We start from the raw sequence: 18,265 nt of genomic DNA on the forward strand, positions 1-18,265 counted from the left end.
TGGCCCTGAGGTGTCCCTGCACAGCCCAGCAACCCTGCTCTTACCAGCATAGAGCCCCCAGCCCCTCATTGTGCTGCACAAGGCCCCTCGGTGCAGGTTTCCCTTGGCTGCCCAATGCCTCTTGCATCCCCAGGGCTGGTCTTTGCAGCTTCAGCATCACATCACAGCCTCTCAAAATGCCTTCAGCCCTTTCTGTTGCTCTGCCAAGCCCATCCTGAGCAGCCACCCAATGGTCCTCCACCTTCTCTCATCCATGTGCCACATCCCCACAGCATTCAGTTGGACTGAGTACTGCCAGCATGTCAGAGAACATCCCCAAGCCTGCTTCTCACCTTCTTCCCTCAGCAGTGATGGCCATGGTCCCTTTTTAGGCAGGGGAAGCAATGATGGAGCAGCATAGCAGAAGGTGGCTCCTTCCTGCTCGCAGCACTGATACTACCAGGATGCTATTGAGCAGAACAGAAAGAAATTCAAGGCAGTCCTTTTGCCGCTGCGGCAACAGCAGCTTTGGAAAAGAGAGTGAAATTAAAGGTTCGTTGGGATTTGCAGCCTGGGGAGCGCTATTGTGAAGCTTCAGAGTGTATTACCAGCAGCTGAGAACAAACCAATCCGTTTTTGAAGGCAGCTGCCCTTCATCAGCAGTTATTGTGGTGGCTCTGAGCAGTGGGTGGCTTTTTTCCCAACAGCACCCAACCGGCACAAAGTTTGTCAATGACAAAAGTTTGGGCATTTGATGAGCAGAAGAGACGCTGACAGGCTGTATCCACAATCCACCATTACAGGTAACTGCAGGAGGTGAGAAAAATGAATCTACTTTGAGGTTCTGCTGTAGGTTCTCATCCTCGTTTGTGTGGGGCTGGCAGTGGGTCGGAGGAGACTTGGGGGCACGGGAGACCCTCGCTCTGCTCCAGGCCTGGGAGGAGGCTGCTTTGCCAGCAATGGCCAGGGCAGCCAAGCTGACCTGGAGGCTCAGAGGGGCCATACAGATGTGTGCAGGTGTCCCTCTGCCCCTGCGTGCATCCTCCACACAGCCAGAGCCTTTCACCTGGCCCATCCCCAAATCAGATTCGCTTCAGAATCCGGAACGTCTGAAAAATACCTACTGTTTCTTTCTGAAATCAACTGTGCTTGACGTTCCTTTATGAGAACAGCCAACCCTCTCAGAATTCTCGTGCCGATAGTGCCCCTGTGAGTCAGTCGGAGTTAGTGCACCTTGTCCTGCGGGACAGCGTCGTCTCGCTCTGGCCGTAGCTCTCAGACCTCCTGTTTGCTTCTAGCAGGTATTTACAGGCAGAAACAGCTCTGAATATGTCATATTGGTAGCAATTTAAAAGCTGGAGAGGGCAGCTGAAGCTGTCAGTGGTGGTTTTTAGCAGCGTGCACCCATTCTAGCTCCGTGGTGCTGCTCCAACCCGCAGCTGCTGCTCCTCTCCCACTGCCTCATTTCCCAGCGCTGGAGCTGCGATCCGCAGTGCTGGTGAAAGGCACCCTTCCTGTTTGTAGATGAGACCCAGTTGCAAACAATGTCCTGAGTTAGTTTATTCTGTTTGGAGCAGTCCCTGAAATCCTCCTTGTCCTTTGGTGCCCCAGCGCAACCCGTGCAGCCAGCGCTGTGCAGAGGCAGCTGCGGGGGAGGGTTAGTTTTTTGTCAGGTGTTCTTGATGTTTGTGCCTAGAAAGCAATGAAACAGTTAAATTGTTTCTTTATTAATCAAAAGGGCTATGCAAGCCCTTTTTATTACTCAAGTAGATAGTGGTGAGCACAGCCCAGGCTGTAAAGATGCAGGAGGTGGTGGCTGAGCCATACAGACCAGACAGGTGCTGCCTGGCTCCTGTGTGGACCCAGCAGTTAATTCATGGATTTGAATGTTTACATGACCAGCTGCTCTCTATGATTAGAGGCAACAAATTAAGTAGTGCCAAAGGAGATTAGCATCTGCAATGAAGTCCCTTGATTTGATAGAGAAGATGCTACTACAGAGTACTGATGGCTCCTGCACTTACTCCTGCTGGTGACTGGGAGCCATGTTGTGCCAGGGAGCTGGTGTCTGTGTGCAAAATCTCCCACATGTCCCTTCTCCTGTGCCTGGTGGCAGGGTGTCAAGCACTCACAGCTGCAAGGCAGCCCACTGGACTGGATGATCTTGGAGATCTCTTCCAGCATTCTGTGATTCAGGAATGTTGGGCTGTTCAAGCTATAGAAGTGCACAAGGTGGGAACAGGTGATTTGTTTTGAGCTGGGTGCTGGCAGGTTTTCTGAATATAGGCATGGAATAACAATAACCAAATGTCTTCATCACTTTGGATCATCTGCCAGGCAGACTGGACACATAAGGGACCTGTGTGCTCCCTGGCTCTGGCCAGGGTGTCTTGTGGTCAGGCAGAGTGGCAAAAAGGCTGCTTTATGCATGGTGCAGTTTGTGGAGGAGCTGATGCATGTTGCTTCTTTGTGCCTCTGGGAAATCTTGTTGCAACCAGCGAGGAGCCCTGGAGCTGCTGCCAGGTGCCTTCAGGTAGCCTCATCCCTGCAGGTCTGTGAGAGGAGCTGGACCCCTTCAGGGGCACCACGAGTTGGTGGCAGTGGCAGAGTTGCTGTGGCCATGAGAAGATGTGGCAGGGAGGGAAGGGGCTTTGAAGGAAGGGAGGATGAAGTGGCAGCCCAGAGTCATGTCATGCTTCAGTGCTGTCCCTTTGTTTCAGCCATTAACCCTCCTGCCAGCTGCAAGGCAGCAGAGCACAGGAAACACAGCCCGGGCTGCAAAACGATGAGGAGGTCTGATCTGCTTTTGTGGGGCCCAGGGAATTTCTCAGGCTGTTGTAACAGGAAATTTTTTGATTATTTTTTTTTCATGTAATCTCCCAGGGATGCTGCCCATCTCTGTGTAAGGGAGATTTCTCTTTCTGAGCAGACCAGCTGTCTGCATGCACCCATTGCTTGCCCTCGGTGCTGGCTATGCTACATTTCTGATGGGGATACTGTGGTTTAGGGCTTTGGTGCATTCCCTGCAAGGGTCTAGGGGTGTTTCTCCCATGCCAGTGTAACCCCATACTCTTGGTTCTTGGTTTTGCTACTGGTTTTCCCCATCTGCCCTCAGCAGTGTCTCTGGCTGGTGTCCCAGGAACTTTCTAAACGTTGTAGCCACAAGCACTATTTGCAAAACCAAAATATGCTGGGCCCTGTTCTGCCAACATACTGGGGCTGGAGTTTGCAGTCAAACATGGCACCTTTCCATGTTACTGCCTCCTACTTGTCCCTTTGCCGTTCCTAAAACATCTGGATGGTGACAGGTGCTAAGGAATGGCCCAAGTATAATTCAAACCTGGATAAGCAGGCTGGAAACAAAACCACTGTGAGATAAATACTCGTGCTTAGGGATTTTATTGTGAGTTTTCCAGCAGTGCCTGCCTGTAACATAATTTTCCTTGTTTTGTCTCAGCAATAAAAGCTTCACAGTGTCTGATGTGACTTCATCTAGCTTTATATTGTCTGAGGTATGCCATTATAAAATGTGGTTTATTTAATTGGGTTAGACTCCTAAATGTCCACTTGTATTTTGAAATGCTAAAGGAAAAATAATAGAAGTCATGAAGAAGATGTGAAGGTTCAGAAGCTTTAAAACTTGCTTGCATGCACCACATTGGTCTGGAGCATCCTCAGTGACTGGGCTATGAGTTAGGTGAAGTAAAATCAGTGTGACATTCTCCTCTGGGTTTTGAGACTTAGTCTTTTGCAGTCTTTCTGCAGATCAGGAATAACTCTCTTGGAGCTGAAGTAGGAAAGAATGTCATTAAAAGACAGAATATTATTGAGCAGAAAGAGATTGAAAACTGATGGCAGGACCAAGGTCTCATGTCTTTTGTGATCCCTGGAGGAATCAAGGAGAAATTGTTTACTGAGTTTCTTTGCTCCTTTTTGAGATTTCCAACCCAAAACCTCTAAAAGAGCAGACACCTGTCGTCTCCAGTTAGGCTTTTTTATTCTTGGGTTCCAAAGCATTCCCACTGTTACTAAGAAATATTTGTATTTTAAGCCTATTTTGCCTCTGTGGAGGTGTGTCACTATCAGGAGTTCCCAGCATGCCCTATTACAGAGAGTCCTATTAATTTTGAGTGGAGTATTGACAGCAGTGCTTGTCAGCATCTGTGCTGGGCCACATCCCACTCAACCAGATAGAGCCAGCAAGGACTCAGTAAGCAACTTGGTCTTGGACACTGGCAATGCCCTCTTGGCTTGATACAGAGCAGCAAATGTTCTCCAGCAGCTTCAAGTTGAGGCCTCAGCTCTTCATTTTTGATGTCATGTTAAAAAGGATCGTTGTCAGTATTTGCAGTCTTGGGATTTTCTTTCTTTCTCACATCAGCACTGTTGCTTTGGTGATTGTCTTTGTGTTCTGGGCTGCACCAGTGAATGGGGCTAGTTTGTTTTCTGCTTTGGATTTGAGGCTATCACCAGGGTCAAACATCATTCTTAGAAACAGAGAACTAGGGGATTTATCCTGTGTGTAGCATATTGCCTCAAGGATGCTCTGGCACTAGACACTGCAGAGTTCCTCTCTTTTCTTAGTCTGTTAATGATGCAGCTGGACTATGATCTCCTTACAGCCTTGGAGACTGAACCACTAGCCCTGCAGGCTCCAGTGGTAGGTTTTTGGGAGGGTCTTGAGCAGAATTAGGTTTCTCTGGTGGATTTGTCATTTGGGCATGCATGATGTGGGTGTAGTTGAATGAGGAGGAGGCTGGTGCTACATGGGAACAATCAGTGCTGAGAATTGCATTGGTCCCATCACAGACACCAGCAAATATCCAGCACTGATCTGCTTGAAATGGAGAAGCAGGTGAGGGCTGAAAGGGAAATGTATTCAGTGGTGCTTCAGAGCTGCTGTCATGGTTTCCCTACTGGAAGAGAGGCTGGGTATGTGGGTACTTGGCACTCACCTCCCATGCAGAAGAGCCTTGCCAGGAGCCTCTTGGGACACGGCAGTCCCAGAGCCATCCTGCCAGCAAAGATAGGGCTGTTTTTCCCAGGGCTGAACTCATCAAAGATTCACACCACAGCAGTGTCAAAAATTCTGAACTTCCACTGTGGTTTGCAGAGCAGCAAAAGCACTGACTTACTTCTGAAGCCTTGGATGGGTCACACATGGCTCCACAGCCTTTGATTCCCTGGACTTTTGCTTCTTACAGACATATCTTGGAGAAGGATCTCTGGGTTTCAGACATGCAGTGGTCAACAAACCCTGTGCATGGGGAAGATAAGGTGCTTCCTCCAAGCACTTGGAATCTCTGATGCATCAAATATGTAACTTAGAGCCCCTACTTTTACTTAGGCTAGTAGTCTCACTGCTGGGCAGTGCTTTCTTTCAGCAGTGTGACTGTGGCTGTGGCTGACAGAGAAAGCAGTGTGCCATGTAATTCTATCCAGGTGACCATTTGACACCATGACATAGATTTACAGTTGCTTTCTTTTTGAATTACAGATTCCTTGTGTAAGTGAGGAGTTAAATAAGCTAGCTTTCAGTCTTGTCTCTGCTGCTGTAAACCTGGAGCAACTCCAGCACTAGTTGTAGCCAAAGAGAATAAGAAACTTTGCATTTTCAAGTGTCAGCTTCCTGTAAACTAGAAAAGCAATCAAGATAGTATTTCTCAACAGCTTTATAATAAATATAATGGCATCCTTTTTGGTGACTTCTGATCTCTCTTCTAGCACCACTCATTATGTGATGCCCCACATAACCACATGTTTGAGGATGAAGAGTGAACTGTCTCTGAGATACCAAACCCTATGAAATCCTAGCAAGTGGAAGAGCCAGACATCCATTTAATACAGAGAGTGTGTGTGTGACAAAACCAGACAGGGAGAGGAAATTGAGTGTGATGCATGCCCCAAAACACACTGTATTGCTTTTTGCCTATATGGACAGTTTTTGCTTCTTAGGATGTAACCAGATTAACCTTGCTATTATTGTCTGTCAGGGTGCTGAGTCAGTCATGTTCCCATGGCTGTGAAAATGTCAGCTATAGGGAACAGGAAGGGCATGGATTTCTGCAGTGGTGGAGGTCCTCAGAGTAGCTGAGTTAGAGTGCTGGGGTGCAGCTGTGGTAATGCTTATGCAGTTTCCAAATGCAGCTATTTTAGGAATGAAGAATCTCCTCTGTGTGATTTCAGCAACAACCTTAACACTGACTTCCTGAGATTTCCCCCTCCCTCCTGCCCTCCTGCCCTTCTTCCAAACTTCTATCTTCTATCTTTGCTTTCCCCTCCCCTGCATTTCATCTCAACTGGTTTCCTGCTGGTTAAAATACACATCCTCCTCTTTCTTCCCATTCCCTCCCTTTTCTTCCAGTGTTGGCAGTTTTCCAGTCCAGCAACTTTGACCTTATCTCCAGTTCCTTCCATTTCCTTCCCTTCAGCTAACACTATCGGTGAACTCTGTCCATTTTCCTTTCTTCGGTCCTCCAAAGGCTGGCCATGCATCCTGCTGGATATGTTGGAATTTCTTTCCTTGCCGACTACAATTCCACCTTTTCTGGCCTCTTCCATGTATTCCTCCATGCAGGAAGCTGATATGAGCTTGACTAAAGCCTTTTTTTGTCAACCACTCTGAAATCAGTGGGGTTGAAGCATCTACTTCCCCTTTATGAAGCTGTGTCTGGAAAGAACCTTCTCTAAGAATGTCTCTAAGGGTTCAACTGCACAAAAAGCACTAAGTATAATGGTAACTATTAAGCCACTCTTAGCAGTGGGGAGTGCTTCCTGGCACCACGTGCCTATATGTACTTGGTTCATCTCACTGTTGCAAAGAGCAGAGATGTTGGTGAGATCCCTACTTACTCCACCACTTTCTTCACATGCATGTTTGGCCTTTTGTAGTAACAGTCTGACATGGTGGGAAGATTTCTGTGGCTTCTGGCATAGTGGGCTTGCAGCACGGTCATTTGGAGCACTCTTTCATGTAAGTCTGTATCACACAGGTTTCTGCTGTTGCTGAGTGTTGAACTCAGCAAATTGGACATCTGTTTCAGTAGGGTGGGATTTCTGACTTCCAAGCTAAGGATTAGGGATTGTGCCTTTTTGAGAAATGAGGTCATCTGGTACTGAGACCTTAACAGAAAGGTTTGAGTCCACCTTGTTTGTTGCATCCCTCATTCTTTAACATTATTTTTCTCTTCCTAAGTAAAATTCTCTGCCTGTGTTCAGCTGGAGCTCAGCTGATTGCCCTTGCTGAATTTCAGCTACCCATCTGAGAAAGAAAATGACCTTTTGAGTGTTTTTTGTGTGATCTGATATATCCAGTGCATCACCATACTTGCAAGATTACTTTTGTTGTGTCAGAATGGTGATCAGTGAAGTATGATCAAGCTCTTTAGAAAACATTTATCTCTAATCATTCTGGTTTCATTTGTATTCTATAATCATTTTGAGAGTGATTACGATCATGGAAATGCTTTGTAGCTCATTAGTGACTTCAGTTCTGTGAGGAGAAGCTGCTGCTGCCTGTCATACAGGAGGCCTCAGGAGCTGCACTAGTTTGGTCAGAAAACAATTTAAAATTTTGCCAGATATGAATACAGGCTGAGGGAGGTCATGCTTGAGAGCAGCCCTGTGGAAAAGGACCTGGGGGTACTAGTGGTCAAAAGCTGGACATGAGCCACCAATGTGCGGTTGCATCCCAGAAGGCCAACTCCATCCTGGGCTGTATCAAAAGAAGTGTGGCCAGCAGATCAAGAGAGGTGATTCTGACCCTCTACTCTCCCTTGGTGAGACATCACCTAGAATACTGTGTCCAGCTCTGGTGCCCCCAGCACAATAAAGATGTGGACTTGTTGCAACATGTCCAGAGAAGGGCCACAAAAGTGATCTGAGGGCTGGAGCACCTCTCTTATGAGGACAGGCTGAGGGAGTTGGTGTTGTTCAGCCTGAAATAGAGAAGGCTCCAGGGAGACCGCATAATGGCCTTCCAGTACCTGAAGGGGCTACAGGAAAGCTGGGGAGGGTATTTTTACAGAGGCATGCAGTGAGAGGAAAAGAGGTAATGGTAGTAAGCTGAAAGAAGAGAGATTTAGGTTAGAGATCAGGTGTAAATTATTCAGTGTAAGAGTGGTGAGACACTGGAACAGGCTGCCCAGAGATGTTGTGGGGCTCCATCCCTGGAGGTGTTCATGGGCTGGTTGGATGGGGCTCTGAGCAGCCTGTTCTAGTGGAAGGTGTCCCTGCCCATGCAGGGGAGTTGGAACTCAATGATCTTTAAGGTCTCTTCCAGCTCAAAAAATTCTGTGAATTCTGTGAATATTACTCTCAATTCAGAAGAATATTGAATGCTAGACTGTCGCTGGGCATTTCTAGTGTTACTTGTGAAGAGGGTCGTGGGGGAAGATCTGTATCAAGTATTGTTCATGGCCACAAAGTCCTGAGTATTCTGCTTTCAGTTGTCATTATCTTGGATGTTTCTGGAAAGAAAGCAGATTTCATGCTGAAGACAGAGGAATTATGCAGGTATTGGTGTATTTGGCCTTGGAGAGGCCGATTCTGGAAGGACTCTGGTTGCATTAACCTGCACTGTGAATCCATTTTGCAGTGATAAGTGGAAGCTGTAGACTGGCTGGACCCAGGCCCTGAGGCATCTGCCCCAGCCTCTGCCCTTTCTGTGTGACATTATGGATGGGGTGGCTGAGGACATGTCCCCAGGTGGCCACAGCTCCAGCAAGCTGTAACCCGCTGCCAGCAGATTGAAAACCATGCCCAACCTGTGAGTGTCTCTTGGTCTCTGTGCTTTAGCAGTCTGTTAAAATTCCTTGGAGAATTATTGTGGAGTTAGTAAATCTAATTTTCCTTTTTCTGAGGTATCTGCCTCTCAGAAGGAAGTTTTTGTATCACCAGTAGCTTTATAGGAAGGTTATTGTGAGTTAATGGTTGTTGATCATACATACATGGGTTAAGTACAGATCAGTGACCTAGACATGAAAGACTCCATGCCTTTTATGATATTTTTGTGTGTAGTCTAATGGATTGGCTCACCTTTCTCTTCAATGTAAGCACAAGAGTACTTTCATTAGTAAAAAGAACCCCACAACTTAAAACATTTGGAAGAATGAGAGGTGGCAAAGTGACCCTCTGGTGGTCCTCCTTTCTGGCACAACTAGCTTGCTGGCCTTGGCTTAGAAGGCAAAGTGATGAGCTGGAGCATAAAATATGCTGTGTTTTTAAACGTGGAAAAGATGAGAATGGAGTCCCTCATGTGTCGTGTGTGAAAGCCTTCCTGTGATGGTGCTACATGGTGCTCTGCCATCCTAATTTGCTTTCAGAGGTCCTCAGTATAGTCATTCTTTGTGTTTCCTAAAGGATGTGAAAACTAAATATGAGTTTGGTCAATGGTTTCATTGTTGATTTCTCTCACTGCTACAATGCTATGCACAAATATTAGGGACAGGCAGGGTGCATCTCACTGAATAAAGATATTGTGTCTCTCAATCCAAGTTGGATGCCTTTAAAAATGAAAGCCCCGTGAAAAGTGCTTACAAGGCAGTTTGGACAGTAGAAATCTTTTGTAAAATGTTATTTCAGCATCTTTCCCAATGGGATCCTTCATGTAGGAAGACTGGCCAGCATTTTGGGAACAAACCCAGCCAACATTAGCTTTGGACATCTGCTTGTTTTAAGGTTGCCTTCACAATTTTCTCTGTAGCTGAAGATTGGTACTTGATGTCTATGTGAAAATGTTGCCAGAAAAGCAATGAAGTTATGCCAACTGTTTCTTTCATTAATGCAGCTTCTTAGAAACGACTGCTTTATGCTGGAAAATCATCTTATTTTGCATTGCTCCCTTGGCTAGAAGGATGAGAACTGTTTGATCTTGTCCTTGTACAAAGTTATCCTAAGTGAGTAAAAAATGTTTCTTGAATCAATTTAGCTTTAAACCACAGTGATCTCCTGCCTCAATAAATCTAGACTGAGTGATGATAGGCTTAACTGGCATTAAATCAAGTGAGTAAGGAGGAAGGGGTAATGGTGTCTTTAGTCTCTGCAGATGGCTGAAGGGGGCTAACTTTGGAGAAGCTAGTGCTCAGATTTTCTGGATGTTTCCTTCCTCGTTGCTTAAATCACCCAAAGGGAATCAAAGAATATCTTATCTTATTTCAACAGGGACCAGCTCGCATGACATCTGATCTTGCATCTTCTCCTGCAGCAGGATATGTCCCTGTTGGTCAGAAACCAGAAGCTGTTGTGCATGCTATGAAGGTAAGGATGTACCATGGTGTGGTACAGTGCAGTGTGGTGTGACAGACACCAGAGTTGCAGAACTGGAAGTTTGCTTCTCATTGAAACACAACTAGAAGTATAAAGTTAGTTCTCATGCAGATTATTGGTAACCAGCACATGTGTCATGATGAGTAATCATGGCTTCAAATAGTTGTGCAGTTAAGCAAGATCATGCATCACTTTTTTGGGTTGGAGACCTCCAACAAAAGCTCCTGGTGCTGAAGGTGTTTGTTACCCTTTCTGTTCATCTTTGCTGTATAAACTGGGTCTGTGGAGTGGCTGACAGCAGTGACTGAAATGCTCTTTCTAAAAGGGACACAAAAATGCAGTTCCTACATATGTTTTGTTGCTAATTATTGTTGGCAGTAAGTCATGGGACACTGCTAGCTGAGTTGAAGAAGAAAACTTGCACTATGATTTCACAGCAGTTCCCAAGTCCTAGTGACCATCTATTAGCATAAAAAGTGTAATACCCTGGTGTTAAATGTCTAACTCATTAAGCAAGTTACTTCTGAGTATCTAGAGGACAAAGAAGCACAAATTATTTCCAAGGTGCCATAGGAATGGCTGGAAAGTCTCTAACTAAATTAAATTCTGGTTGGAATATGCTGATTTATAGATTTAGGTTTGTTGAAGCTGAAAGATTTTTTTTTGTACAGGGTTAAAAAACTTTCATCAAATTAAAGGAGGATTCCTGGATGACAGCTCTGGAGCTCAGGTGCAGGTCATAGCAGGTGAAAAAAGGTCCAGCAGTAGAATCATCACTAGCTGTCATACATCTAGATATCATAGAAAGGCTTGGATTAGCAGGGACCTTAAAGAACGTCTAGCTCCAACCGCCCTGCATGGGCAGGGACAACTCCCACTAGACCATGTTGCTCTAAGCCCCATCCAACCTGACCTTGAATACTTCCTTTGTCTTAGACCTGAACATTGCTGGTTACAAAGATCTTTGATTTGTACCTTTCCACATCTGACAGCTAAGTAAAGGGCACAGATGCTGCTCATCGCTTTGATCTATAAGTTCCCTAAATGTACTAGTTTTTAGTATTTCCACATTCCTTTTTTGTGTTTGTCTGGGGTCTTTCAGCTCCAGGACAGATGTGTCAGTTGGTGTTGACAAAACCTACAAGTGTCAGGAGAAGCAGTAGTGCAGCTGGCCAAGGATGTTAGTTCCACTGGGCAGCTGTAAGATTCCAGGGGGATATTTGAGTGTCACTGTTTCTCAAGCTGTTGATCTTCTATGCATTTATGGTGTGTAAGGAATTACAAAAGACAAGTTTGGTATGGATCAAATTTAAATTATAAAAGATCTTTCAAGCTGAAAATCTTGATCTTTCAGCTTATTTGAGGCTTTATATACCCAGACTGTGTAACTCCCATTGGATCTTAAGGGAAGGGTGTCCAGCACCATCAAGGATTAAAAAATACCTTTAGTACAATTTTTACTAGTTCCCAAAGGAGCACTGACCACACAAGTGGCAGTTCACTTGCCTGCATACATATGTCCTGTGTTTTCCAGACTACTGCTGTTGGCCTTTTCTTCCCAAACTGGTGTTTGTAACTTCCTGCTCTTCTAAATGCTTCTTGCATTTAGTGAGGTGGTCATGAGGGACAATATTAAGCAGAGTTGATAGTGGGTTTAAGTTGCAAGATCAATTAATTATAAATTAATTATGAACACATTCTGAGGGAAATTAAGTTCCTATTTGCTTTAGGGGTTGTGGGACTGAGTCTCTTAGGAAGGGCAAGAAATAAATGGTTTTAAGATGTGGTTTGATAGGCTTATGGAAAGGATTGGAAAATTAATGAGGAAGATTCTTGGAAACTGAAGTAAAGTTTGGGAGGTCTGGTGCAATGATGAATATGAAAGAGTTGAAGTTGGATGACTGGTTGTTTGCACTTATTATTATTAGCATTATTATTAATCCTCTACTTCAGAGCTTTGTTGATCACTAGGAAAGACTGGAATAAAATCTCCTCTGCAGTTTTGTAATTTGGCTGGTGGGGTATATTTGTCTTCAAAACCCTGGCAAGTGCCACAGCTGGGGTAAGGAACCACAGAGTCATAGAATCATAGAATGGCTTGGATTGGAAGGGACCTTAAAGATTATCTAGTTCCAAACCCCCCTGCATGGGCAGGGACACCTCCCACTAGACCAGGTTGCTCAAAGCCCCATCCAACCTGGCCTTGAATGCTTCCAGAGAGGGGGCATCCACAACTTCCGTGGGCAACCTGCTCTGGTGTCTCACCACCCTTACACTAAATAATTTCTTCCTAGTGTCTAACCTGAATCTACCCTCTTCCAGATTAGAACCATTACCCTCGTCCTGTCACTACAAACCGTGGTGAAAACCCTTCCCCAGCTTTTTTGTAGCCCCTTCAGGTAGTGAAAGGTCTTCCTGAGGTTCTTCTCCAGGCTGAACAGCCCCAATTCTCTCAGACTGTCTTCACAAGAGAGGTGCTCCAGTCCCCTGATCATCTTCATGACCCTCCTCTGGACTTGCTCCAAGCTCTTTATGTAGGAGGGCAGGATCACTTCCCTTGGCCTGCTGGCCACACTTCTTTTGATGCAGCCGAGGACACAGTTGGCTTTCTGAGCTGCAAGTGCACATTGCTGGCTCATATTGAGCTTTTCATTGACCAACACTTCGAGGTCCTCCTCCTCAACGCTGTTCTCAATCCATTCTCCACCCATGGAAGCAGATGCCCTAAGCAGTCACATCTCGTGGGGCACAAATTATCTCACGTGGTGTGTCCTGCCCACACACCTAGGGTTAAAAACATTCTCACATGTGAAGTGAGGAGGAAATTCTTCTGTAGGTCAGTGTGGCAGGGAGGGATGAGAAGGAGGGTTTTTTTCTATCCTGTGGCCCATTTCCAAGGATCAGTTGAAAACTGGAAGGACTGAAGAAACTGGTCATGATCTCAATTTCTCCTCCTCACTTCTTGTGACACCATGAGATTGTGGCTGTTGGTCACCAGCTGTGGATAGATAGAAGATAATGTTTTTTGGCCACAGCATGCTGTAGCATATGGAGTAAGTCTTATTTGCACATTGCAGATCTGGGCAGCTTTTCCAATGCCAGTCCCTGCTTGTGAGAAACTGGATGCTGCTACTAACTTAGACCCTCACTGCCTGTGATACAGGTCATGGCCTTTCCTTGAGGAGGAGAAGAGAGTTGACTTTGTGCTTTGGCTATACCACATCTGATATTAGAAAAAGCCCATCTGGGTTGTGCAAAGAAGTCCTTATGGCTGTAGCAGGCCAGCTCCTTACCACAAGGAAAGTCAAGGACAGTTGGAAGTTGACTTTGCTTCTCTTGTGGGCTACTTGAATTCAAATCTGTCCAGAAGTGGTGTGGCTGCAAGGAGGCAGCTCTGTGCCCAAGCAAGGGTCACTGAGGGGCTGTGCACTCTGCAGGGTTTCTGGATTGCTTCCATCTGCACCCACCTATGTAATGTCATCTAGGCTTTTCCTGTGGCTTTTTCTAGCAGCTGAATGCTAGCTGTGTAGCTGAAGCATCACCTGCCATTTAGAATAAGTTTGTTCTGTCTTGAGGACATTTAGGGAATTTCTTTATTTTTGCTTCTGAAATACTTTTTTTTTTTGTTTATTGCACCTACTAAATAAGGAGCGAGATGACAGGTTGGCACTTCTAACAGCTGTTTTTGCTAACGAGAATAAAAGGTACATAAGCTACAGCTCAATAGCTCGCTGAACATCAAAGCACTTTTCTTAGGAATTGAGCAAACCTGCTAAAGACGTGGGGAGTTGAGAAAGAGACAAGTGCAAGAGAAATGCATTTAGCCTCTAACCCACCACCCCCTGCAGCAGCAGCCTGGACTTCTACATGTGTGCAGAGCCATTGAGCCGGTGATCAGTCACTGCCGCTCACATTGGGTGAGGCAGGGTTTGGCCCTGCCAAAACTAGGGAAAAGCCCTAGCAGGGCATACAGACTGTTCCTTTGCCAAAGGAGGATACTGTGTTTACCAGTGCTTTGCCCAGTTGACTTATACATCAATAAAATGAGTGAAGCTTTCACCCTTCAGAAAACATCCCTCAATCTCAGAGTGCTTCCTGGTACAGAAATGCTTGGCTTAACTTTGAACTCCCTTTCCAAAGCTTTAATGCAGTCATTCTGACTCTTTGGTGGGGTTCTTTTTGTTTGTTCTTTAAATGTACATTGCGTGGTTGTGTGGGTCCAGTACAGCAAATCAGCAGGGAGGTGGATGTGATGGACTGAGTACTTTGAGGTGACAATGCCTTGGTCACAGACATGCAGTCATGAAGGAGAACTAAATATACCTGAGGTGTTCCTTGCAGTTTGCATATCACCAGGGAGGAGAAAGCTAGATGAGCCAGTGTGCTCATCAAGAGTGAGATGCAGGTTGTCTTCAGGAGGTGGCATCCCCAGGCAGAAGAGCAGAGTTACCCAGTCCGGCCCCATTCCCCTACATGAGGAATTGCCCTGAGCCTGAGCAGGGCAGGCTGCTCTCACCACTGGTGTTTTAGCCAGGGAGATCACACAATGCTGGTGTATGCACAAAGGGCCAAGTGCTGTCAGTGCAGCTTGATGAAGAGCAAAAAGGACAGGAAGGCATGAGCTGCCTCGAGCCTGGAGTACACTTGTCTGTTTTCTATTGGCTCCTTGGTGGAAATGTGGCAGAAATCACAGGAGGATATACCTCAGTTTCATAGACCCACACTGAATCTGCAGTCCTTGAACTTTAGCTGAGCCATAGACAATTTATGTGAAAGCGCATCCATAGACACCAGCGATGTCTTTGGAGGAACATTAACCTGGTCCTTCTAAACAGCTGAAGTGGCGCCTGGCAGAATCTGAGAATGGCTGGGGCTGGGTCAGCACAAAGAGGGCTTCCTGTCTTTTTTCAGGAGGTGGTTTCACTCTTCAGCATATATTTTTTTCCATCACGCCTTTCTAGGATAGGCTATCAAATCTCTTTTGCCCGTACCCAAGATACTAGTATATCTTTACAAAGTACCTACCCAGATGTGGGGTGGACCTGGGGAGCAGGATGGTTTCCAGGGTAAATGAGTCCTATGTAATGCAAAAATGAAATACAGCCATAACTTCTGTCTGATAGGCTTTCAGCTCCAGGTCTGCCTGATTTACACCATTGAAATACATTTCCACTGAAGGAAAGGGACTGTGCCACCCTTCAACACCTCCTAGAATGCATAGTTACTTCAAGCAAAAGTCAGGGAAAACCAGTGTATTTTGGCCTGCTGAGACTCTCGTGCCTGCAGGATTGATGGCTGGTGGTAGCAGAGGCTAGAGCTGATGTGATCTTTAACTAATCTAAACCACAGTTGTCCTTGACACCTTCCAGTACTTAGTTGCCAGCCAGGCAGCCCTGGTGCTCCGCACAGGGATGTGATCCTGCCGACCCCTGCCTTTGCAGCTGGTGCTGGAGCCACACTGACTGCAGACGAGCAAGTTCAATGTGTGAGTCCAGCTGGATCAATAATTAATTCCCTCCTGTTTAGCAAAAAATAGATGCTCTCTTTGTCAGCACCTGCATACTTTTTGCATTGCTCTTGCCCTTCCTCTCTTCTTAGAAAGGATGTGGATAATTCTTGTTTGTGCAAGGGTCGGTCCCAGCTATGTTGGTTAAACTAAACTAAACTGGTGCATTTTAGAAGTAGGTTAAGGGCCCTAGGAGAATGACCTATTTTTGTTGGTAATGCAGTTGCAGTACAGCAGGATTGCTGTGCTGAGGCAGACCAGGGGATAATCTACCCTGCTATCCCATCTCGTGGAGCAGCCAGTGCTGTATACCTCAGCACAGGGTGGAACCCATCCTTGTTCTGCATCTGGTTTTGTGCTTCCCTGGGAAGTGTGGGAATATTTACACCTGCTGTATGGTGCTGACAGTGATTAAAGAAAAGCTTGGGGAATCGAGGTGATTATCTCCATCTTAAGAGGACAGTGTGGCACAAGGAGAGGATGACCCAAATCCACCATGGCACTTAGCACACAGTGGGGACAGCATATTCAGAGGGCTGCAGTCAGCAGGTGGGGTCCTGGGAAGCAATACTGTTTTTTTCTCAGCTCCATTCCTTCTGCATCCTGGCTGCATCCAGCTCAGAGGGCAACAGTGTAAGTTCCAGGAATCTAATTGGCATCTCTGAATCAGTCCCAGGGATCTGTGCTAACAGCCCGTGTCTTGCTTGCTGTCATCATGGGCCTCCAAGGGGCTCCCTTAAGAAACTAAATGAGTTAAAAACAATTTTCAGCCAAAAGGTGAGCGTAATTGGCCGTGTCTGTTTAAGATCTGAAAGATCATGGCTGATTGGAGACCACATGCTTAAGCTGCACAGTGGATAATTCTCTGCTTTTCAGTGGTACAAAACCCTGTTTCCCTCTTTCTTCGATGGTTAAAATTCTACTAGACCAAAAAGCTGCTGGCCTGGGCTGGCCACAGCTGCCCCATGACTTGGATTAGCAGAAGGGAGCGGGGAAGCTCTGCTCCTGCAAAAGAGGGGAATGAAAGGAGCACGACTTGCTGTGGGATTGCCTTGGGGATGCTGCCTGGAAGACGGAGCCATCAGCAGCCTTCCTGGAAGAGATGTGTTTGTGGGTGCAGGCAACTCACTGCAGGTTGTCACATGTTCCCCTGGGGCTGTGGTGGCAGTCACCCCATGTAGGTGGGGCGGTGGCATTCCATTGCTAGTTAAGGGAGACCATGATGGAGGTGCCCAGCTAGGGGTTGTGCTTGTCTTTGCAGTGCTCTGACTCTGAAGGCTTTGTAAATCCTTCCAGTTTGAATACTGGTTAATGAAATTGTTAGGGACACTTAATTATTTGAGGAGTGTAATGCTTTTGTGTTACTGTTTTTTGTAGGTCCTTGAGGTCCATGAAAATTTGGACAGGCAAATGCAAGACAACTATGAAGAAGACCTGAGTGAAAAGGAGAAGGCGATTGTTCGTGAAATGTGCAATGTAATAACTCCTCTCAGCAGCTCTAGGGGTTTCTTTGGTGTCCTTTTGTTACAAGAACAGAGCAGCAGGGGTCTGCTGTGTACAAGGCCCATCAAACACGATTTGAGATCCACTGGCATAGGGGAAGAGAGGAGGCTGTGCTGACCAAGGCTCTGGGTATCAGTAACTTGAATTCACTGCACAGAGCAGCCTTTGCTGTGGCATATGCTTCCCACTCTGCTGCCTTCAAGGGTGCAGAGCAGCTAGTCCAGCTGGCCTAGAGCTGTGCAATGGGCTCTCCTTGGCTTGGAGAGTCCTGTTAGGATTTGACTCCAACTTAGGGGATGTAGTTTGGGCTGAGCAGCAACTAGTTACAATTTTTAAAGCTATACAGCTTGAATGGCTTTGAGCCTAAACCATAAGATAACCACAGAGGGAGAATATTCATGTCTGAAGCAGTTGAACATCATGACGTGTGGGATGTTTTTGGCACTTCCAACATGGTGGGCAACCACACTGTTACCTGAGCTTGCCACATCCTGTATGATGAGCATTTGTACCAAACCTCTGCTCTGCAGTCTCTGCTGCTGTGGCACTGCCTCCAGCTTCAAAGCACCTTGGCTACACTTTGGCCTTGACCAAAGAGTTTGGGATTTCTGTCAGAACATGACTCAAGCTGCATGTTGCCTGCAGTCAGGGATTTGCTGCTCAGCCGTGTCAGCAGTGCCCACAGCAGAGAGGAGGATACTTATGGAGCCTTCTCCTTTAGAATTCCTCCTTGGTGATCAGCCCAAGTGGCACTGGCTAATGCCTCACAGCAGCAGAGAGGAGCCTAACCCTCGGTTTAAATTCTAAAAACCACCCCAACCCTAAAAAGAGAATGTAAAGAACACAACTGCATCTTGCAGAGCTAAATCACTGCAATCATCCTTGGCAAGGGCTGAGGCACTTTGCTTTGGTTGCTGGATCCCTATAAGAAAAGCCAAGACCAGAGGAAAAGAGGGCCTCCTTTTGAGGGTGTTTTGTCTGCTTAATGCCACATTCCTTTGCAGACACACA

The 18,265-nt window shown here is 46.2% G+C and overlaps 1 protein-coding gene across 1 annotated transcript in view; it reads left to right on the forward strand.

Annotated features, from left to right (window-relative positions):
* Positions 1-18,265, forward strand: part of CCDC85C (coiled-coil domain containing 85C) — a 115,840-nt gene that overhangs the window by 96,926 nt on the left and 649 nt on the right. Inside the window, exon 2 of the mRNA XM_009998034.1 lies at positions 17,129-17,227. Coding sequence (XP_009996336.1) covers positions 17,129-17,227 — 99 coding nt within the window. The remainder of the gene's footprint in view (positions 1-17,128; positions 17,228-18,265) is intronic.

This window comes from Chaetura pelagica, unplaced genomic scaffold (genome assembly GCF_000747805.2).
Source record: "Chaetura pelagica isolate M959 unplaced genomic scaffold, ChaPel_1.0 scaffold354, whole genome shotgun sequence".
NCBI classification, from domain to species: Eukaryota; Metazoa; Chordata; class Aves; order Apodiformes; family Apodidae; genus Chaetura; species Chaetura pelagica.